The sequence below is a fragment of the Lissotriton vulgaris genome, chromosome 12, assembly GCF_964263255.1.
Source record: "Lissotriton vulgaris chromosome 12, aLisVul1.2, whole genome shotgun sequence".
Taxonomy (NCBI): Eukaryota; Metazoa; Chordata; class Amphibia; order Caudata; family Salamandridae; genus Lissotriton; species Lissotriton vulgaris.
The window spans coordinates 65928734-65952487 of NC_141700.1; the positions used below are offsets into that span (position 1 = coordinate 65928734).

At 46.8% G+C, this 23754-nt stretch overlaps 1 protein-coding gene across 8 annotated transcripts in view; it reads right to left on the minus strand.

Annotated features, from left to right (window-relative positions):
• TCF3 (transcription factor 3) overlaps window positions 1-23754 on the minus strand; it is a 784206-nt gene that overhangs the window by 251767 nt on the left and 508685 nt on the right. For all 8 annotated transcript variants that reach the window (XM_086947156.1, XM_086947154.1, XM_086947159.1 and 5 more), the window contains exon 13: window positions 22028-22106. In XM_086947156.1, coding sequence (XP_086803282.1) covers window positions 22028-22106 — 79 coding nt within the window. The remainder of the gene's footprint in view (window positions 1-22027; window positions 22107-23754) is intronic.

Genomic DNA, 23754 nt, shown 5'->3' on the forward strand with positions numbered 1-23754 from the left:
TGTCGAAGCAGCGGTCGACATGGATGAGGAAGAGGATGGCTTCTTTTTCAGTACTGGTAGGAGTGTGTCGGTACCGGGGGTAGGCTGACTGGAGCCTGAGTCACTTGAAGGCTTAATAGGCTTCTTTACTGGGCCCGTAGGCAGGGCATGGGACGCAGTCTCTCGGTGTGCACCTGGGCCCGATGTCGAAGGTGTGACCGAAGCCTTTTTGGATGGTGTCGAGGAAGGGTCGGGTTCGACATGTGTACTTACGACCCGCTGTGCCGGAGTGATGTCCTCGACTTCTGAGTCTTCAGCTTCGGAGTAGCTGACTATGCCTTGTTCGACCCCCTCCTTTTTCTGGCACGTCGACGTCCTCTTGGAAGACGTCGTCGGGGATCGAAGATGACGAGCGAGCCATGGTCCTTCGAGCTGGTCGGTCCCGAATTTTCTTTTTGGAGCGGAAGGAGGCGCAAGCTGAACAGTCTCTGGCCTCGTGCTCCGGTGAGAGGCAAAGATTGCACACCTCATGGAGATCAGTGTGGGGAAACTTTGACCCACACCGAGGACACTTCTTGAATGGTGTCCTTTACATGAGCCAGAAGGTAAGGCCCAGGTAGGCCAGAAGGCCTTAGTCGATGACCGGAATCGAAAACTTCGAAGTTGTGGAAAAACGCGTCGATTGTGGAACGCGTACAAGACAATACCGTCAAAAAGGGTGAAGGATTGCGCGCCGAAAGTAGAATCGATTCCAAACCGGAGCGCAGGAAACACAACCGAGCCCGATGACGGAAAAAAACAATCTAAGGATGGAGCCGATACCCATGCGCAATATGATCCAAAGGAGGAGTCACCCATCTCGTGACTGCCAAAGACTTTTCAGGGGAAAAACAAGTGCAAACATCAGGGCCCAACACTAGATAGCGATCTATGCAACAGTGTGTAATCTGCAGCTCATATGCCTCGAACATAAGGGTTTATTCTAAGGATGACCCTAACTGTGCACTTGCATAAATAGCTCCTCCTCTGTTAAAGGTTGCAGTTCCTTACCATTTGAAAGGACACAATCCATGAAAGTAACAGCTCAAATTAAAGCACCATGATCCAGGTAAGAACAATGCTGAAGTTCCATAAGGGTACTGTTGGTGTACTAGGGTAGGATTACTCTTTTAAACTGTTCTAGAAAGTCCTTATAGAAATGTACACTAATACTGCCTTCTGAAGGTATAATTAAAAGATTACAATTTTTTGCGCAAAAATATTTTTCTGTCTTTCCAAAGGCTGCTTGTGAAGACTAGTACACTAGATGACAAAACTTTTCCATTTGGCTGCGTAACAAGCTCTCATAAGGGACTTTATGCCTCCTCAAGTCTTTGCATGAACACTCCTGGAAACTTAAAGTCAGCAAACCCTATGCTTCAGACGCAAAACCCCAGGTTTCAATGCTTTGTAGCGGACTCTGTTGTATGATTAAGTCTGCGCATAGATGTTACTTGGAGATGTATGGACAACCCCAGAATTAAAGAGTATCATGGCCGTCTTGCCCAGGTGGGAACTAAGAGGATGAAACTTGTGGGCTCTTGCTCTATCTTCTTTACTACAGACATCATCAGTGGTAGTACAGGAAAGGGGTTTGTAAAAAGCCCTGGCCGTTTGATCAAATGTTGCCTTACCTTTGAACTATTGCATTCTGCATCCTCACATGTAGTGAACAGGTCGACTATCTGGTTTCCCCCAGAGGTTAACGTATCGTTGAAGTACCCAAGCATTGATCTCACATTCGTGTGGCTGCAGAGTAGTTCTGCAAAGTTGGTTAACTGATTGAAGAGCTTACTGAACTACCATTCATTCCAAGAGATTGTAGTGAAAACTGTTGCTCAGATCATTTTACCTGGACTAATACGTGGTCAAAATGCACTCACCCTCCCATGGTGATGGTCAATTGCAAGTGCTGGTTGAGAAGAAACCTGCCCAGCAACACCTGCTTGCTATTCCACCTTTGGAGTTTGTGCTGAGCTCTGGGCTCCTCCAACACTAGAGCCTCCCAATGCCCAGTCACTTGTGACCACATTGCCTGTCCAGACCATCTTTTACTGTGCACATAAGTAGGCATTTGCAATTACTGCAATACAAGACTTCATTACTAAGCGTCTCAGGATCATCTTCACTGTCACAGGATGCAACGTCTGATAAAGGGGAAGCTGCCTTTGCAATGTCAGTCTTTTGATTTTGGAGTAGGCTTACCCATTACTGTGTTCAGTAGGGTTTCCAGGAAGGGGAAATTACTTGGGAGAGAGGTATGACTTTTTGGCATTGACTGTGAAGTCTAATCAGTGGAGAAGGGACACTGCTTGTTCAGACTGAGCAAGAAATTGATGTCGACTTTTGCTCCTTGTGAGTCAGTCATCCAGATATGGAAAGACATGAATCAAATTGCAGTAAAGGTGCATTGCAGCCACTGCCAAACTTTTAGTAAACATCCACTGGGCTGTTGTGAGCTCAAATGGTAGTACTTTAAATTGGTATTTGCCTCTTATCATGAACCTGTGATAATGGTGTAGATAGGGTGGAGTGAGATGTAGATTGGGTATCCTTGCAATATAGGGTTGTAAAGTAGTCCAAACCAAAAAGAAGCAGAATGAAATCTTGGAGACTTGTCATCTTGAAGTGCTCAGAGTTGGATGGATGGATGGGTTATTGGCGAGAGATAAGAGGGTCTGCCTCAGTGTACCATTTTTGTCTGCAATGAGAAAGCACCGTGAGTAAACGTCTTTTCCATGCTGTTGTGATGGAAAATGCTCTATCCCTTTTGAAGGAATTCCTTCACTTTCTCTCACAGCACCCTTTGATACTTTTGGCTGATGGTGTGCTGGAATATTGGGTGGTGTGGTAAGAACTCCAGGCAGTAGTCGTGGACGACAGTGCAAAGTACAGACTTGTTTGCGGTTCTCTCTTTCCACTGGAAAAGATGGATAAGCTACTTACCTGCAATCCTCGTTGCCTTCCAGGGGAATACTCAAAGTCATATACACAGAATAGTGCTGCCCACGTGCAGGGGCCCCCGGAGCAGCAATAAAATACAATATATATGTATGTTTAAATCTCAAAACACTATGTAGTATCCTACAAACAAACTACATATATATACACACACACACACCCCCTAAAGAAATAGAAGCTAAAAATGCTTAAATTACATTGAATCTTTTAATTAAAATGAACTATACACCAACATTTTTGCAATACTGAAAATGAAAGCTTTACAGTGTAAAACACAGCCTTTGCTTGAAAGGCAAAAGGCAAGGGAATGAAAGGCACTGTTAGCCAATATTCTGCATTAAAATCCTAAGAGAGAAAACAGACACTGTGCCTTAAGATTTCCGAGACCTCCCGAATCCCAGTTTCTCCACAGGTGACAGTTAGGTCAGGTCTTTTTTTAACAGTGACAATAGCATTCAGAGGATAAACCATAGCACAGCTGATGTGTTAAATATCCGTCCAGAGAGGAGGGAGGGCTACTTATGACTGATGAGTATTCCCCTGGAAGAGAACTAGGAGTACCGGTAAGTAACTTATCCTTCTCTTCCAGGGAATGTTCATCAATAGCCATAAGCATTGAATAATCTAATTACTCTGCGGATGAATACAAGACTGTTTCTAGCAGCTAATAACATCAACCAAACAGATTTCTAAGTGAAGCCTCCCGTACTTGGGCATCTGCTTGAGTGTCTGAGTCCAGACAATAATGGCGAGCGAAGGAATGCAGTGATTGCCAGGTTGCAGCCTTGCAGATCCCTGCAATGGGTACATATCTGAGCAGAACAGCAGTAACTTCCTTACTCCTAGTAGAGTGGGCTCTAGGTCAACAAGGGAGGCTTTTGTTGGCTAACTGGTAAGTGAGAAATATGCAAGAGACTATCCACCTAGAGATAGATTGCTGTGGAGGAAGCCAAACCAGTGAGCATTTGGACCTAGTTAATGAACAAGTGGTCAGAATATCTGATCTCCTTGGTTTTGTCAAGGTAAAACTTAAGAAGCATGTTCAAATCTAAGGAGTGCGAAGCCCGTTCTTGTGGTGTGGAATGGTTGGGAAAAAACACTGGGAGAGTGATGGTCTGACTGATATGAAAATCAGAAACGTTCTTAGGCCAAACACTAGGATGTGTTCTCATGACCACCCTGTTTGAATGAAAAATCAGATCACGTTCTACTGCGCAAGAGCATGGATTACGCGGAGTCTGCGAGCTGAAGTGATCGCTACTAGGAAAGCGGTCTTCCAGGTATGGCGTCGTAAAGACGCTTTGTGTATGGGTTCAAAAGGGGGGGCTCATTAATTTGGAGAGATCCAAATTAGGCTCTCGTGAGGAATAGGGTGATCTTACCGGTGGGTAAACCTTTTTTAAACCCTCTAGGAAAGCTTTGACTACAGGCATTTGGGAAAAAGAAACTTGTGTGGGAGACCTTTAGTAGGCAGTAATGACCGTAAGGTGTACCTTTATGGATGTAAACTGCAGATCAGACTTGGCTAGGTGTAACAAGTAAGATAGGATCACCTGTTCTTGACCTAGAATCGGATAAGGACCATTGTGGACACACCATCAATAGAAACACTTCCATTTGAAAGTGTACGATTTCCTGGTAGAGGGCTGAGAACCACGACCACTGGTCTTTCAGTGCCTGCTGGAGAGGCCGCATGTGTATGGACTGTTAGGGAGACTCTGGCCCCACCAAAACACACAAGTCTGCACCACTCTGCACCCGAAACCCACGGCCTGAGTTTGAGTGGCCCAACACCACAAGGAGGTCTCCCGGCGATCCTGATCTGAGATCAAGTGATCTCAGACCTGCCTCGAATCTCCAAGCGAAGCCTGCAGCCCCTTTCTTGAGGATCCCCCCCAACCACGACCGAAGCTGGTGAGAAAACCAGACTCCTAAAGACACCCCTGCACCAGATGTCCCACGGCTTTGGGTAGCCCAACCAACGGTGTCCAGGTGCTCACGGGAGACAAAGTCTTTGACTTGAAAGGCAGGGCACGTCCTTGGGGTTGAGGTTGCTGGCTGCAGGACACACCAGGATTTCGCTGGAGCAGGTTCGAGGTGGGGGGACAGGGGGGCTGTGGCAAAGCTAGTGGGCGTCCTCCTATTCTTAGTTTCAGCATGGCTTCTTCGGTCCTTCTCCTTGTCGACATGTCTGAGGAGGCAAGATTCAGGGTTGCCCCTAAATACTAGATTTAGGGGCGTTATAGGCAAGTAAAGGTTGGGACCAATGAGTCCCTTCCTTGGGGTGGGTACACCCCTTATTATGCCACCCTCCAGTGGGAGGGGGGAGGGCATATGCCTCTCTCTAGTTGGCTGCACCCCCCCCCCCCCCATCTGCAAGATGCCGGGGACAGATTTGTGCATCACCTCACCTCCCCCACCTGAGGGGTGGGATTGACAAAGGTAGTCACACCTTCCTTCCTCACTTGGTTTTCCCGTCGATTCACCCACCCAAAGTGGGGGTCAGGACAGGTGGGAGTCAGTTGCGGAGCGCAGCAAAGGGCTGGGATAGCTCACAAAGGCGGCAAGCCTTTGAGGCTTCCGATTCAAGGACCCTGCCCATTCTGGGGGAAGAGGCTTGGCACCTCGTCCCAGGATGTGCATTGTGTCAGGACCCTGAGAGCAGGAGGCTCTCAACCCAGGGGTCCAGAAACATGTCTGGTGGTGGCAGCTGGCGAGCGGCCACTCAGCCAGGACACTAGTGGTAGGTTGTTTTTCACGGGGCATCTCTAAGATGCTCTCTGTGTGCATTTTTCATTAAATCCCACACTGGCACCAGTGTGGGGTTAATGTGTGGAGAGGTTTGATACCAAACTCCCCAGTAAACCCATTATGATGCTGTGGAGTTCGTAATGACAAACTCCCAGCACCATATACTCTTAATAGCATTACTGCACTTACAATGTCTAAGAATTGGCTTAGACACTAGGGGTACAGGGCTCATGCACCTGTACCTTCACCACTGTTATAGTGAACCCAGCTAGAGGGGTCGCTGACCTATGCCAGGGCAGTGGGTTGTAGGCATGGCACACAGGGCTGCGTGCTATGTCGACTATTCACTTTGTTCTGTACCAAAACACGAAGCCTGCAACAACAACAAAAAAAGAGTGAGTGTGTGTGTGTTACATTTTTATCTTTGCCATCTCGTCATCCGCATGGTGCTGAAGAGAGAATTGCCCAAGAATGGCAGATTTAGAATCCAATGTTGAGCCTCAGGTTTGAGACCTGTCAGGGGTAACCAGGAGGATCTTCGAGTGCAGATACTCATGGGTCACAAGATCGGAGGCATCAACAGCTGCACAATTATCTGGCTAGCCACCAGACCACCCTCTTGAAGGATCTCTTGGAAATGCAGTCTCCTCTTTGGGCAGTTTTTCAGTGAATTGAGGCAAAGTGTCCCACAGCAACCTGTCATACCTCCCCAACAGAATAGAGGTGCTGGCGACTTATGAAAGATGCAGAGGTGTTGCACATCTTTTTGCCCAACAAGTCCATATGCTTCCTGTCTTTTTCCAGTGGTACTGTGGAGGACAACAAACTCAGATGTTTACTTCTGGCGGCAGCCTAGACTACCAAATCAGGAGGTGGATCCGACCAAAGAAACAGTGGACCTTAGTCAGGGGCTTAGTATTTGAATACGTGAAGGAGCTGGAACTATGAACGCAAGTGTAGGAAGGTACATCCTGACTATGGTTGCTCCCAACTTTTTGCCCTGTGTTTTAGCTGGTTTTGGACATAGTCGACCTGGGACCCTGCCAATCAGGACCCCAGGCCTACTGCTCTCTCTTTAAAAATGGATTCCATGTACCCTAGGTACATTTCCAATTGGTACTGGGCCACCTTATCAGACCCTGTAACTCAGGGCATAGGTGTACCCAGGGCTGCCAGGGGCTGCAGCATGTATTATGCCACCCCTGGCTGGCCTCCTAAATTTGACACAACTGGCTGCATGACAGCTGGGGCAAAGTCGTGTAATCACCCTTTGCTGTAGGTGTAGTATACCTATACCTAACCCTAAAATGGACACACAGATTCCTATCAGTCACTCCTATGGCAGGCCTTGACAATCCTGAAGGCAGAGTGCTTGGAATCGTGTGAGATGGTGCTCTGGCATGAGCTGAGCCTGTCTGCAGCTTGCGGAATCAAGTCCTAATAGCTGTTCCATGATATCGCATACCATATACTCTTAAGTGCATTATAATCCTCGCGGTTAAATGCTATCTTTGGTATTGCTTTATCAAAACATGTCGAGTAAGGTGTCATACGAATTGGAATACTAACCCCTCGCCAATTCTGGCGACGGGGTTAGCATTCCACCCTTCTAGAGGGACACGACATGTATGTAACTGTGAACCCCGGTTAAAGTTAACTGAAGCCTCAGCTCCACAAAATGGATGCTGCCACCACAGACACGAGTCTGACCCCCTGCAGCTGGGAGTCCTTCCAGCGAGGGGAGCCTGGACAAAGGGTTTCCCGTCAGGGGCGGTGCTAGCACCGTCCCAGACATGGTTTTGTGTATCCTGGGTAGGCAGGGCTTTACAGGAAGGTGACTGCTGAGTGGCACCCCGGTGCTCACTACGCATAGGCCGGTCTGAACCAGTTCCAGGGGCACACCAGCCCCTGGCCTGGGGAAGTCCAGCATGGCTGAGGGGTGTAACCACCCCCCACCTAGTCCCACCCATAGGCAGGACCTAGTCACCGGGTCAGCCCCCTTTTTTAGTATAAAGATGGGAGCGGGCCCCCTGTTAAAATTAGATCATCTTTGGAATCAAGATACCACTTTCTTCGAAAGGACTTCACGATTTCTTCTTCAAGATTCTCCCTTGTGGCTAAGGAGTAGTCACCCTGCATCAAGCGGGCACCATCCTAAAGAACACTGCGGTCTGCTGCAAGTCCTTCATCACGAATCCGACGACCCAGCTCGACGAGACCCGGCTTCCCTGGCACCTCTGACCTCTACTCACCTCTACAGCCAAGCTGAGAACCGTGAGTGCGACGAGACCTCAAGGGACCGACGATCGCCAAGACTGCACGACATCTTTACTGCAAGCCCACCGTGTCCTCCACTGGTGAGTGCTTTGGGGTCCGAGAAGCCCCGACCCTGCGCAGCTCCAGCACCCAAGATCAGCCCCCCTGCATCTCCACGATCGGCGTGGGGCCCTTCTGCTGTTTGCTGTGCACCGCGTTGTTTGGCTACTAGCCGGCTGGCTTGTGGCCTTCTAAACGACGCCCAACGACTTCACGACTGCTGGTCTGGTTGCTCCAGGCTGGCCCTTGCTTCCTTGTTCAAGAGAGGCACCCCGGACCCTCCTGGTCCACTCCAGACGCCATTTTAGGTCCACCGCGTGGGCTTGAATTTGCCAAGGCTTTGTTGCCCAATCCTGGGTCCAGCGACGCCGACAGCTTCCATCTTCGTGGGACAGCTCGATCCTCCATCCTGGTCGCCGACAACGCCTCCTGGTCCGTGAGATCTTCGAGTCAAGCGTCACCCACTCACCTTGTCGAGGTGGCTACCATCCGGTGCCCTCCTGGTGCCCACTGACTACTGGCTAGTAGTCTCGAACTTGGTCCCCTCTGCTTTCAGGTGTCATCTATCTTCGAGATCCAGGCTTGGATCCAACTGAACTTTCTTCACTGGTCACCGGCCAGCATCTTTTCTTCCGGCTCCTGGTCCGTCTACGAGGATTCCCGACGTCTTTTCAGACCTATGCAGCTGCAGCCCCTGGGCTAGGTAACTTCGGCATTTCGGTGCCCCAGCATAGCCTCACTATCCAAGGGTCAGAATCTACTTTCGTTTTCTCCCTACCAGGTCGGGTTCGCCCGAGAACACTAACTTTCTAATTCCTAGCTACCATAGACTTTTGTCCGCATCTCGCGTGAGAGTGCACACACTGCACCCGAGTCCCCTAGGCCTCCTAGAAGTAATCTAACGATTCCCTAGTCAAGTCCTAGCGATTCCAAAAGCTATTAGTACTGTACTTACCTGCTAGGAATTTCGCATTCCACTTTCTGAGTATATGGTTTTCCGTGCCCCTCGGGCATTTGTATATACTGTGCTAACTTAAGTATTTTTGTAAGAGTTTTGGTTTGTGCTTAGTACCCTGTCCTCATAAAGAGTACAGGGCTGTTGTGATCTTTAAATAAATAACTGTTTATTTTCATAACACTTGTGTGGTGTCCTTTCACTTGGTATTCAAGGGGTATATGTGTGGTAAACAGCTGGCTTAACACGCCCTCTCGAGTCTTTAGCCTTAGACTGCTCGTATCCATGCTACTAGGATAGCTGGTCTATAAGGTTGACTTACAACCAATCATCAATAAGGGTTGCTGGACTGATACATAGTGTTCACTAGAATAGTGAGCACTGCATATCAGGCCACCTTCTCACATTGGTGAGCAGCGGTTGGGATTTGAGCTTGCTGTTGTTTTACCACACGTATCCTAAGAATATCTTGTTGAAAGATCACATAAGTACTGTTAGGTACATATAACTAAAGCTTAGAATACTCTGAGTTCTACTGAACCAGCTGTTGTAGCTCCTCAAGGCTTAGCACACCTTGGCTACAACTCTAGCAAGGGACCAGTAGGTAACACATAGTGTAGGTAGGTGCATCACTTACACCACACTAGAAGCAGTATGTCGGTCACAGGAGGAAACACTGAGTCTCCCCTTGTGTCAGTTGACCCTCCACAGGTCATCCCTTCTAAATATACTGCTCTTAGCTTCCATGAGATGAGACAAGTGTGTACTCTCAGGAAACTAAAACAGGGGTCTAACCCCACCACTTCCTTTCTGATTGGTCTCTTAGAGGCTTATGATGCCAGTAGGGCTGGTAACCCAGACCCTTCTAATCCAGATGGAAGTTTGCCCTCCTTACAGGGTCCCTTTGATATCCATCCCCTCCTTGAGGCAGATGTTGCTGAGGATGAGGATGAGTTATCAGGGGATGAGGCAGATAAGGGACAGGTAGAAGTCAGCAGACTAACCAGGTCCAACTTAAGCAGACATGAGCTTGGTACTGGGGGACTCCTGGGCCCACTCTCAGGTCAGCTTAACATTGGGAATGGACGAGTTAGGTCTCTATCAAGAGGCTCTAGCAGATCCTTTCGAACCAATGGCTCTCTCAACTCTTCTCACAGAGGAATGTCTTCCCCTAAGAGGAGAGTGTATGAAGCTGAAGAAAGGGCAGTCAAACTGAGGATTGAAAGGGAAGAACTTGCCCTGGCCAAAGAGAGACTTGCCCTTGCTAGAGAGCAAGAATTATGTGGGCTAGTTCCCACTGGTGGCAGCAATAAACCTAGCAATAGGGAAAGGAGTTTTGATAAAAAGCACCTGAATAAGATAGTGCCCCCCTTTAGGGAAGGGGATGACATCCACAAATGGATTACTGCTTTGGAGAGAGCCTGCACTGTGCAGGGTGTTCCCCAAAGTCAGTGGGCAGCTATCTTGTGGCTCTCCTTTGATGGTAAAGGTAGAGATAAGCTCCTCACCACAAGGGTGGAGGATGCTAACAATTACCAAGTCTTGAAGAATGTACTGGTTGATGGGTTTGGTTTAACCACTGAACAATACAGGATGCTGTTCAGAGACACCCAGAAAACTCAGTCTCAAGATTGGACTGACTTTGTTGATTGTGCCACTAAGGCTTTTGAAGGCTGGCTACTGGGTAGTAAGGTTACTGATTTTAAAGGATTGTATAATCTAATTATGAGGGAGCAAATCTTAAGTAATTGTCAGAACCAGCTATTACATCAGCACCTGGTAGACTCTGAGTTGACCTCTCCACAGGAATTGGGTAAGAGGGCAGACAAATGGGTCAGAACCAGGGTTAGGCCTAAAAACCAGGGTGGTGACCAGAAAAAGGAATCAACCAAGCCTCAAGAGAAGGGTGGGGATAAATCCACAGAGAAGACTTCCCAAGGGCCCCAAAATTCCAACAAGGGTGGTGGGTCCCAGAACACTCCTTCAGAACAGAAGAAACCTTATTGCCATACCTGTAAACAGGTGGGTCATTACAAAAGTGATGCTGGTTGCCCTAAAAATGGTAATAAGGGAAATACACCCCCAGGTATTACTCCTAAACCTCCTGTTACCACTAGTGGTAATCCCCCAGGTGGTGGGAGTGCCCCCAAGAATGTGGTGGGCATTACTTTGGGCAATCAGGAGGACTATGGCTTAGCCAGGTTCCCTGACCACACTCTTGTCTGTGAGACTGGCATGGGGTTTGCCAACTTCACTACTGGACCCCACATTTTGGGAAAGTATAGACAAGAAGTTTTAGTGAATGGTCAGAAAGTTGAGGCATTCAGAGACACAGGGGCCAGCCTCACCATGGTGAGTGACCATCTGGTCCCCTCTGCTCAACTGACCCCTGGTTTTTCTTATCAGGTGACAGACATTCATGGAATGAAAAGAAGGCATCCCATGGCAGTAGTCAAGCTCAGCTGGGGTAATGTCACAGGGCCCATGAGAGTGGCAGTGACAGATAACCTACCTGTAGATTGCTTACTGGGGAATGACCTGGAACTCTCAGCATGGGCTGAGGTGGAGCAAGAAACTCACTCCAGAATGATAGGCCTATCCAGACAGGTTAGTGGGGCAGTAATAGCTACAGCCCCAGTCCCAGCACCATTCCTCCCTGAAAAGGTTGGAAGGGCAGTGGTAGCCACTGCCCAGGCTCAGACAGACTTTCCAGAACAGGATAGGAGGGCTGTGACAGTCACAGCCCAAACACAGACTGAGTGCCCTCCTGAAAAGGTTGGCAAGGTTGAAATGGTCTCAGCCTCTACTCAGACAGATAGTGAGGTTGTGAAGCCTGAGACAATGGATCACTCCACTCAAACAGAGAGCATTGAGGAGGAAGAAGAGTCTTCCCCCTCCCAGACACTAGGTGAGAGCCAGCCTCCTCAGGGAACTGACTCTACCCCTGTTGAAGGAACTGCCCCAGAGGTAGTCAGGCCTAGCCTGGCAGAGCCCCTGATGGCAGTGGACCCTTCCCAGGTGGGACCCAGTCTGGAGCAGGTAACCTGCACCTCTCTACCCTGCCTCAGTCAGCCCAGGGCTGAAGAGACCAGGGAGGCCAGTGGTGGACCCCAAAGGGCCCCCTGTCCAAAAGAACCCCCTAATCAGCAGATTAGGATCACTGAAGCTGGTAAACCTAGCCAAGTGAAAATAGAACAGACTCCTGAGGGATCCCCCTTAAAAGTAGTTAGGGAACTCCCACAGCTGGACACTGTTGGGCACAGCCAAACATGGGGCCTAAAAACCCCAGACCTGACCTGTCCCCCCAGTAAGCCAAACAGAGGGACTCAGCCTCCAGCTTTAGGTAGCCAGAGGCTGACCCTGAGAGCTCAGTGCATCTCAGCTAAAGAAAGAAAGGCACACATGATGAATGGTGATTGGAGGAAGTTGAGCCCAAAGGTAGAGGAGCCTCACTTCAGCACTCCATCCCAGCATCAGCCTTCTTCTTTCCCAAGACACACCAGAGACAGAGATTCCCTATGGTGGAGACCCTCAGATACCCTTAGGGTGAGGGGTTGCCTAGTGGACCATGACACAGGGGGAAACCAAGCCAGAGCTGGTACTTCCTTATATGGCCACTTAGGTAATAGAGGCTTACCTGGACAAGGATAGCCTTATCTCCTTTCGTTTGGGGGGGGGTTGTGTAGGAAGGTACATCCTGACTATGGTTGCCCCCAACTTTTTGCCCTGTGTTTTAGCTGGTTTTGGACATAGTCGACCTGGGACCCTGCCAATCAGGACCCCAGGCCTACTGCTCTCTCTTTAAAAATGGATTCCATGTACCCTAGGTACATTTCCAATTGGTACTGGGCCACCTTATCAGACCCTGTAACTCAGGGCATAGGTGTACCCAGGGCTGCCAGGGGCTGCAGCATGTATTATGCCACCCCTGGCTGGCCTCCTAAATTTGACACAACTGGCTGCATGACAGCTGGGGCAAAGTCGTGTAATCACCCTTTGCTGTAGGTGTAGTATACCTATACCTAACCCTAAAATGGACACACAGATTCCTATCAGTCACTCCTATGGCAGGCCTTGACAATCCTGAAGGCAGAGTGCTTGGAATCGTGTGAGATGGTGCTCTGGCATGAGCTGAGCCTGTCTGCAGCTTGCGGAATCAAGTCCTAATAGCTGTTCCATGATATCGCATACCATATACTCTTAAGTGCATTATAATCCTCGCGGTTAAATGCTATCTTTGGTATTGCTTTATCAAAACATGTCGAGTAAGGTGTCATACGAATTGGAATACTAACCCCTCGCCAATTCTGGCGACGGGGTTAGCATTCCACCCTTCTAGAGGGACACGACATGTATGTAACTGTGAACCCCGGTTAAAGTTAACTGAAGCCTCAGCTCCACAAAATGGATGCTGCCACCACAGACACGAGTCTGACCCCCTGCAGCTGGGAGTCCTTCCAGCGAGGGGAGCCTGGACAAAGGGTTTCCTGTCAGGGGCGGTGCTAGCACCGTCCCAGACATGGTTTTGTGTATCCTGGGTAGGCAGGGATTTACAGGAAGGTGACTGCTGAGTGGCACCCCGGTGCTCACTACGCATAGGCCGGTCTGAACCAGTTCCAGGGGCACACCAGCCCCTGGCCTGGGGAAGTCCAGCATGGCTGAGGGGTGTAACCACCCCCCACCTAGTCCCACCCATAGGCAGGACCTAGTCACCGGGTCAGCCCCCTTTTTTAGTATAAAGATGGGAGCGGGCCCCCTGTTAAAATTAGATCATCTTTGGAATCAAGATACCACTTTCTTCGAAAGGACTTCACGATTTCTTCTTCAAGATTCTCCCTTGTGGCTAAGGAGTAGTCACCCTGCATCAAGCGGGCACCATCCTAAAGAACACTGCGGTCTGCTGCAAGTCCTTCATCACGAATCCGACGACCCAGCTCGACGAGACCCGGCTTCCCTGGCACCTCTGACCTCTACTCACCTCTACAGCCAAGCTGAGAACCGTGAGTGCGACGAGACCTCAAGGGACCGACGATCGCCAAGACTGCACGACATCTTTACTGCAAGCCCACCGTGTCCTCCACTGGTGAGTGCTTTGGGGTCCGAGAAGCCCCGACCCTGCGCAGCTCCAGCACCCAAGATCAGCCCCCCTGCATCTCCACGATCGGCGTGGGGCCCTTCTGCTGTTTGCTGTGCACCGCGTTGTTTGGCTACTAGCCGGCTGGCTTGTGGCCTTCTAAACGACGCCCAACGACTTCACGACTGCTGGTCTGGTTGCTCCAGGCTGGCCCTTGCTTCCTTGTTCAAGAGAGGCACCCCGGACCCTCCTGGTCCACTCCAGACGCCATTTTAGGTCCACCGCGTGGGCTTGAATTTGCCAAGGCTTTGTTGCCCAATCCTGGGTCCAGCGACGCCGACAGCTTCCATCTTCGTGGGACAGCTCGATCCTCCATCCTGGTCGCCGACAACGCCTCCTGGTCCGTGAGATCTTCGAGTCAAGCGTCACCCACTCACCTTGTCGAGGTGGCTACCATCCGGTGCCCTCCTGGTGCCCACTGACTACTGGCTAGTAGTCTCGAACTTGGTCCCCTCTGCTTTCAGGTGTCATCTATCTTCGAGATCCAGGCTTGGATCCAACTGAACTTTCTTCACTGGTCACCGGCCAGCATCTTTTCTTCCGGCTCCTGGTCCGTCTACGAGGATTCCCGACGTCTTTTCAGACCTATGCAGCTGCAGCCCCTGGGCTAGGTAACTTCGGCATTTCGGTGCCCCAGCATAGCCTCACTATCCAAGGGTCAGAATCTACTTTCGTTTTCTCCCTACCAGGTCGGGTTCGCCCGAGAACACTAACTTTCTAATTCCTAGCTACCATAGACTTTTGTCCGCATCTCGCGTGAGAGTGCACACACTGCACCCGAGTCCCCTAGGCCTCCTAGAAGTAATCTAACGATTCCCTAGTCAAGTCCTAGCGATTCCAAAAGCTATTAGTACTGTACTTACCTGCTAGGAATTTCGCATTCCACTTTCTGAGTATATGGTTTTCCGTGCCCCTCGGGCATTTGTATATACTGTGCTAACTTAAGTATTTTTGTAAGAGTTTTGGTTTGTGCTTAGTACCCTGTCCTCATAAAGAGTACAGGGCTGTTGTGATCTTTAAATAAATAACTGTTTATTTTCATAACACTTGTGTGGTGTCCTTTCACTTGGTATTCAAGGGGTATATGTGTGGTAAACAGCTGGCTTAACACGCCCTCTCGAGTCTTTAGCCTTAGACTGCTCGTATCCACGCTACTAGGATAGCTGGTCTATAAGGTTGACTTACAACCAATCATCAATAAGGGTTGCTGGACTGATACATAGTGTTCACTAGAATAGTGAGCACTGCATATCAGGCCACCTTCTCACAGCAAGCGTAAGAAACTTGCGTAAAGCCGGTTCCAACCACCCTGGCACAAGAGGCAAAAGTGGTCACGAGTTATTCTGTGATGGAGTTTCGAAGAGGACTGATGTAGCTGTGACTGGTGCAAGTATGTCTAAGTTGAGCTTTGTTGGCCCCTCTGATCAGTAATCGTTAAACGTGATGAGATCATCTACAGGCAACACTCTTGCTGAAGGAGTGTCGGACAGTTTTGGAGACTAGTCCCTCACAGAAGACCGAGAGGTAGTGGAGGACCATGAAGTAGATCTATGCCTCGGTGAGACATGAGAACTTCGAGATGTGGTCTTGTGTTGGCAGGGGCGGCAAACGAGACTAAGCTCAAGTCGAGAATGTGCAAGGCGAAGTGTTTTTTGGAGGGCCCTTGGAAGGAGAATTAAGTTGAGAATAGTCCAAAGCTGAACTCTGATGTGGAACGCGCAAATGGAGTACACTCTGTAACCATTGTGGAGACAGATGGATGGACTTTTCTTTTGTATGGACAGTCCTGACCTCAGAAGACTGACTTCTGCATGCTATCGTCATTGATCTGCTGACTCTGGATGTCAATCTCGATGTCCAAAGCATCGATCTTCGCCTATACGTCGATCGAGACTTCTCAGGTTGGGAGTATCTCAACATCGACTGAGGACTTCTCGTTATCGGCGCCAGTGTCTATGTCGACCTGTGGGAGGACAGTGTGTGACTCTGTCGTCTCCAGGGCCTACGACTTTGACTGCAGTCTTTTCGCCAGTGACCTAGTTGACAGTACTTTCGCCGTCGACTTCGACGTTGGAGAATGTGACTTAGCGGTCTACTTTGAGTCTGCAGAGCTGTCGCCATACACCTCAATAGTGAATCCTCCAGTGTCAGACGCTTTAACATCTATGAATGCCCCTTTGGTCCTTTAGACTTAATTCGTGACACAAAGCAGGGATCTGCTAAGACAGCCACTTCCTACCGGTCGACGGCGAGCAGTGTTTTGTGCTTCTTCCTCTGTGTGTGTGCTTGCTCCCTGAGGATGGCAGTTAGGAGGTCGTATGGGACCTTACAGGGCCACTCAGTCGTTTTACCGCTCGATTGTAGGACATGGAGGTAGATCTTCTCTCTGTCCCTTAGAGTTTTTCCTGGAAATTGCTGACAGTAAAAACATGTGTCAGGAATTTGAGAGGCAGACAAACATGCTATGTAGACAGAATGTGGGTCTGATTTTACTATATTGTTGCCACACAAAGGGCACTTGGCATTTTATGACTGAGAAAGAAATATTTTCTGTTAGAAAAAATGTTAAAAGAACTCTGGGTGCTAAAAACCATTAAATAAAGGTAATCATTGGAAAATAACAGCTCAGTGCTCCAGGATCCTCACTGATGGAGCCAGAAAAAAGAACTGACTTAACTGTCACCTGTGGGGCATAATGGGATTTAGGAGGTCTTTGAGGTCTTAGCACGGGGGCAGTTTTCACTGTTATAATTTTCAATGTAGCCTATTAGCCAACAATGCCTTTCATTCCCTTGTCTTTCTCCTTTTAAATAAGGGATATGTTTTACACTGTAAAGTTTTTTGTCTCCATTTCTTTAGGTTGTATATATTCATATATTTACACATTCACACAAACACACACACACACGTATGTTTTTAGATACTATGTACTTTTTAAAGATTTAAATATACATATATATTAAATTTGATAGGTGCTCCGGGGTCCCCACACGTGGGTGGGACTATTTAATGCTTATGACAATTGAGAAGTATCCCCTGCAAGAGAAACAAATGTATTCATCCCCACCGAAAGGTGTTCTATGATCAGGTGAATTTGTGGAAGGTCATTGTTTTATGATACTGAACCTTGCGGTAGGCAAGTGTCTTTCCCAATGCCAATATTAATGGCTGGGATACATAAGTTAGAATCAGTGTGAGGAATAGCCTCATATGCAACTGACTCAGAGGGAACATGGTTTGTCACTAGCTGAACTTTGAATTGTGGCCAGGGCCGGACTGGCTACCGGGCATTTTGGCATTCTGCAGATGTCACTGCGGTGGGGGCTAATTTCGTAGATGGAGACCTGTGTGTGCTTCGAAATCAACAATGCAAAACGAATTTCGTTTTGCACACGCAGGTCCCCATCAACAAAATCAACCCCCAGCTTGGCAGCATGACAAAAAGCCCGGTAGCCAGTCCGGCCCTGATTGTGAAATTATACGGCTCTCTTCAGTCATGTAGAAGCAGATGACAGTTGTTTTCCAATTACTTTGTCCTCCTATAGTGTGGGAAGTTCAAGTCTCTTCTTGCACAAGTCTATACTTTAAGATTGGCTCTTTATTCATCAATCATCTGCACATATATACCTGGTACCATAATTACATTTTATAGGACGTCTTGGGAAGCAAAATTAAACCAGTAGAGGTTTAGAGACAAACCGAAACCCCTTAGGGTGAAAAGACAGTATGATGCCATAGAATATCTAGCAATAGGCCATAATTTTCTACTGAATGCCCTGAAGCATATGAACTAAGGAAGCGGGTATCAACCATTTTGAGAGAGATCGATACGATGACGGACTACACCATATTAAAAAAGATCATTGCAGATCAAAGTTAAATTTAGAGGAGAAGGAAAATGAAGACATTTTAGGTGACAAATTGCCAGGTTTTAGTTTATCCCATGTGCTGAAGAATTAAAAAAAAATGTGGATCTTCCAAACAATGCAGGATTAGCCAGCTACTTTCTAGTCTTAAACAGCTTTTGAAGCACCAATATGATCTACAACTCATATGCCTTGAACATTAAGTTTTGGATTTGGTTAACTGGTCGTATTTTTATAATTCAACGTAAAACACATTTTAACAAGTTCAGCTTGATAGGCTAATGACTGATCATCTGAGTGATGCAACACACATCTAAAGAGCATACCAGAGGCAACAGCACAGAGCTTATTCTCTACACTGGTGGACTTTGACTATGCGGATGACACAGACACAGACACACCCACACAGGTAAAGACGTCTTGCCTCAACATCTATGCATAGCAATTGGGTCTGAAGATCAACACAAAGAAATCAGAAGTCATGCCACTTAACATCACAAACCCTTCACATGTCAAGGTGGATGGAGAGGGCCTAGCCATTACTGAACAGATCACGTACCTAAGCAATACCAGCAGATATGATGGAGGGGGAGGCAGTGACTTCAAAAGCAGACTGGACAAGGTTAGGAATGCTTTCAGGATGCCTATCAATGTATGGAAGTCATCTCAGGACCAACAGCAAGCTGAGGCTTGACCAGAGCTGCTTTCTGTCCACACTCTTATATGAATCAGAATGCTGTCTGATGATTAAATGCATCATCACTAAACGGTAAGTCTTCCACACTAATAACCTGAGAAGAATCTTGTGCATTTCCAGGCCAAGAGCCATCTACAAACAGAAAGTGCTCATCAGATGCAAGCAAAAGAGCATGGACATCAGCATATGTGAAAAAGGAGAGAGATGGATAGAATTTGTATTTACTTTTAGATTTATAATGCGCACAGCTACCCCAAGGGGTGTTCCGTTGCAAGGCTGGTAGGGGAGAGGTTCCTGAGTTAAAAGAGCAAGGTCTTCAGGCCTTTGCGGAAAGCAAGGAGAGATGTACAACTTCCGTGACTCTGGAAGGAAATTCCAGAGTTTCGGACCCAACTAAGAGAAGGAACGACCTTTCATGCGAGACAACCAGAACCTAGGTACACTGAACAGAGTGATTCATAGATCGCAAAGAGCGAGAAGGATGATAAAGCGGCACCAAGTCCCGAATATATTGTGGACCACTTCCTGCTTTAGCCTTCAACATAAAGCGAGATAGGGTTCGGAATTGTCAGCAATGAAGCTCGCGAAGAAGGATGGAGACCGAGGTTGTCTTTGGAAGTCGGCAGAGCAGCCTTGCAGCTGCATTCTGAACTAATTGAAGCAGGCGGGTAGTAGCTTTGTCAGCTCCCAGATACAGCACATTGCGATAGTCCAGTCTGGCTATAATCAAAGCTGGATCACAGACCGTTGAGTGGGAGCAGGGATCATCCTGATGATTTTTTTTAGCCATTTGAGGACAAGAAAAGCGGTGTCCGTCACCTTAGCTACCTGAGGCTTCATAGACCGTTTGTCATCCAGAACAAATCCCAGGTTATTAACTTTCTGTGATGGAGTAGGCAGAGCCCCTAGAGAGTCAGGCCAGTGATGAGGGGCCCAGAGAGAGGAGTTTTCCCCTTGAATCAGGACAGGCCCAAGTACGGGCGAGCCTAGCAGCAGTCAACCTCGAGTATATTTTTGATAGTCCTGATGAACTAGATGGGATTGACGGGAAGACAATTCGCAACATCCTTTACAAACATAATGGGGAGATCAGATATAAACAAGAATCTATTAAAACCTCTGTCAAACAGTACATCCAAATAGAAGGTGATACTGAACCCACTCCGTGTATACCAGCTGGCTATCTCTTCAAAGATGATATCACATGTTGGGAGCGTAGTCTTCTCTTCCGTTTAAGAGCAGGATCTATAAAATACTTACTGTGTTTCCCCATAGGCTACCAACCTAATATTGAGAACTTGGTCTGCCCATGTCAGAATTCAGGGAATCAAACAATGGTGCACTTTTTGTTCTTGTTCCTTTTATCAAAAATATAGTAAGCTCCTGTTGATACCATTCTTCAGAGCTAAAGGTACAAAGGATTTTAAAGTGGCTTATAAGACCGTTCTTCAGCTTAAAGATGATAGCATTATATACCGTGTGTACACCTTCTTAAAAATGGCTATTCGTTCCCGCTCCTCCATGAACTAATATCTATTAGGCCAAGATGTAGTATATATATTTGGAGGCGGTGTATATTTGCACTTTGCACAGCCACATTTTATCCTGCGCTGCTAAATGTAAATATATGAGCCATAGTAATCTATGAATTAATGTCTATCAGGCTAAGATGTACTACATGAATTTAGAGGTGTCGGATATTTGCACTTTGCACAGTTGCACTTTATTTTTGCGTTCTTATTTGTAAATATATGAGCCATAGTAATCTGCTCACTCTAATGTTTCATGGGTAATCCTGTATTTTGCACTTTATCTGGATGGTCTACTAAAAAGGAACTATGCACTTTACAAAACTAGCACTTTAGATAATGCTGCTAAATGCTCTAGCAAAGTACTTTTTAGCCGATGCCTGAGAATGTGTACTGTGCATATATTGCTGCTATTTCAATGGTGATTTTTGTATATGTACATATTATTTGATGCTGCTATAGAAATATACTTGAAAGTTGGTGATTATTTGGACAATAATGCACCTTTGCACACTGTCATGCAAGTATCGCTGCTATTGCTAATGATATGGAAAACTTAACAACGTTTTTATCTTATTTTATTGCGATTTTTATTATCTCGATCATGTACGTAATTATGTGTGTACTTTTATGGATAACGAAATATCCGAATAAAGATTTTTGACTGACAGTCTTATTGCACTGAGCCCGAGAGAGTTTTTATTCATCCAAGAGGAGACAACTCAGGCCCAAGTGTTACTCGGAGGGTTCATGGTTCTGTTCAGAAGACAGAGTAAAGATGATAGAGTGTCATCTGAGTAGGTAAAAAGACCCCACCTCTCACTAGAGCCATCAATGGGCGGACGCATTTGTTAAACAATAGAGGGCTCAACACTGAATACACCTTCAAAAGAGAACAAGACTGTCTTCTGGGGTTCAGTGGGGAGCTGTTCTTGAAAGAAATGGCAGTCAGGCAGGCCGAACACTTGGGGGCTAACTGTTGAAACTGAAATTAAGACTCTGAACCATAGCTGGTGCATCTATAGAAACTTGTCCAAGATAGACTGAAGTGGAGGTTCTTTGTTGCTGCCCTACATGCATAACGAGAATTAAGTAATTGGGTTGTTGCTGCGCTCTCCATTCGTTTGCCCACTGCTGTAGTATTCTACGGTCTCGGTCTAGTGCTAGTTCAGCAATGGCCCCATCTTCCTTCATGGCAGTAGTGACAAAATGTTTTGGTTATGCATGGTGTTTTATATAAATGGGCATTATGGAAAGGTCGTTATTTCTTCCTCACTCTAGCTGTGACAGCTTTGCAGCTAGCTGACTTTTTTATATACTTTATTCTCTTGCTGTAAAAAGTAGGTTGAACAAGGACATAGTGTTTTTCTCTGTAAATGGTACCGGAGATCTAGGAGGAAGAATATTGATTACTTACCTGTACCTTCATTCTCCAAAACTGGCCTTTTTCATAGAGTCATATGCATGAATTATTCCCCACTGTTAGTCTGGGAACCCCCTGTAAAACTTTAACAGAGCAGAATACATTACACTACTTTACAATGAAACAACTAAAGACATGCAACATGTCTCCTCTATGTATGCTGTCTAAACTGTTGCAGAATGTTAATGTGACTTTAAGGAGATAGGGGTTGAAGTGGGATGACTCAAATTCCCTGTGTGTGATATTTTCTACTAGGCAAATATTTACAATAACTCTAGAGAAAAGCGAAAGCATGGGCAGGTTATGCTCAATAAACTTTAAGACCCGTCAATCACCTCATTTGAAAGAGACAAGAATTATGACCACGTCAGACATACCTGTGAGTCCCTGAGGGGATCCTACTGGTGTCGATGGGTTTGAGGAATAGTTATTGCTGGAGTGATCTGGGGAGTAAATCTGAAAACAGAGAAGCAATAAGCAATCAGTGTCTTAACCAAATTACACTTTAACAGCGAAACATCAAAAATACTAGACCTGTGCCAAAATCCACAGAAAGGTTATGAAAAGTAAGAAAACAAGTTACTTACCTGTAACTTCAGTTACCCACTATTTGTATCTTTCATAGATTCACATGCCTGAATTATTCCCCGTCGCCGGAGTCCCACGGTAAATAAAATAGCAGTGCCAAAGGTAAATAATAGTAGTAGGCGCTAAGGAAAAGGCCTGCGGCCCAAATCTTAGTAGCCTATCTACATCATTATGCTAAAAGGACCAAAGTCTTTGTCCCAACCAATCCGCTAGCAGCACCCTCTAGAACCCTCTGTGCAGAGCCAGTTCTCCTCAGATTTTCGTTAGCACAAGTGGAAAATGAGTATCCCAAATAGAGAACTGACTCTACAGGGAGGAGGATGGGTGCTTGTGAATCTATGAAAGATACCAATACTGGATAACTGAAGTTACAGGTAAGTAACTTATTTTTTTTTTCAGTATTGGGGTATCTTTCATAGATTCACATGCCTGAATCAGAATAGCAAGCAGTATGCCAGGTAAGAGTCGGTTGCGGATGGTAGGAGACTTGTACTGATAAACTCCCAGATACATCACTATTGATAACCAACAAGAGTAAGGCAACTGAACTTTTCATAAGTAAAACCTGACCAGAAATGTAAACGAACATTCATAGAGTAGTAACAAACATGGATATCTAACATCACGTACATCCATTTGTTAAAATCGAAACATGTATATATATATATGTATATATAAACCTTAAAATACATTATATCTGTATATCAATATATTGAAACCTCTGTATGAATACAAAAGTAAAGAACACAGGTTACCTGAAGAAAACAAGTTACTTACCTGTAACTTTGGTTCCCCAGTATTGGTAACTTTCATAGATTCCCATGCTTTGTATCATTCCCAGTCGTCGGAATGGGAGCCTTGGTAGTACAAAAACCATAGACACAAAAGAGAAAAACAGGCCTAGGCCTCATCTCATTTTGTATCCTATCACTCTCTTTGTGTAAAAGAGACCAAACTTTTGCCAGGACCAATCAGAGCAGCCTCACCCCCCAAAACCTTCCTGAGAGAGCTCAGAGCCTCAGATTTTCGTAGCCGTTGTGCAAACCGCCACTATCTCATGTGAAAAGACTGAGCTTTCCCAGGGGAGGCGGGTGGGCGCATGGGAATCTATCAAAGTTACCAATACTGGGGAACCATAGTTACAGGTAAGTAACTTGTTTTCTTGCCCCAGTATTGGAACTTTCATAGATTCCCATGCTTTGTATCAGAGTGGCTAGCAGTAAATCACCAAGACACATTTTGCAAAAAACATGGCATCACATAACCATATAGTAATACTTATAGTAGAGTTAGAAAAAATAAGCAAAATGTGCTCACCAGGATGGAGGGATTGTATGGAAAGCTCACCTCTCAATGAAAAAGATTCTGCAGAACTGCTTGACCAACAGCCGCGTCGTCTCGTCCAGCAGACTCTAGGCAGTAATGTTTTGTGAAGGTATGAGTACTGCTCCACGTTGCTGCCCTGCATATATCTTTAATGGCGACTCCAGAGAAAAGAGCCTCAGACGATGCCACA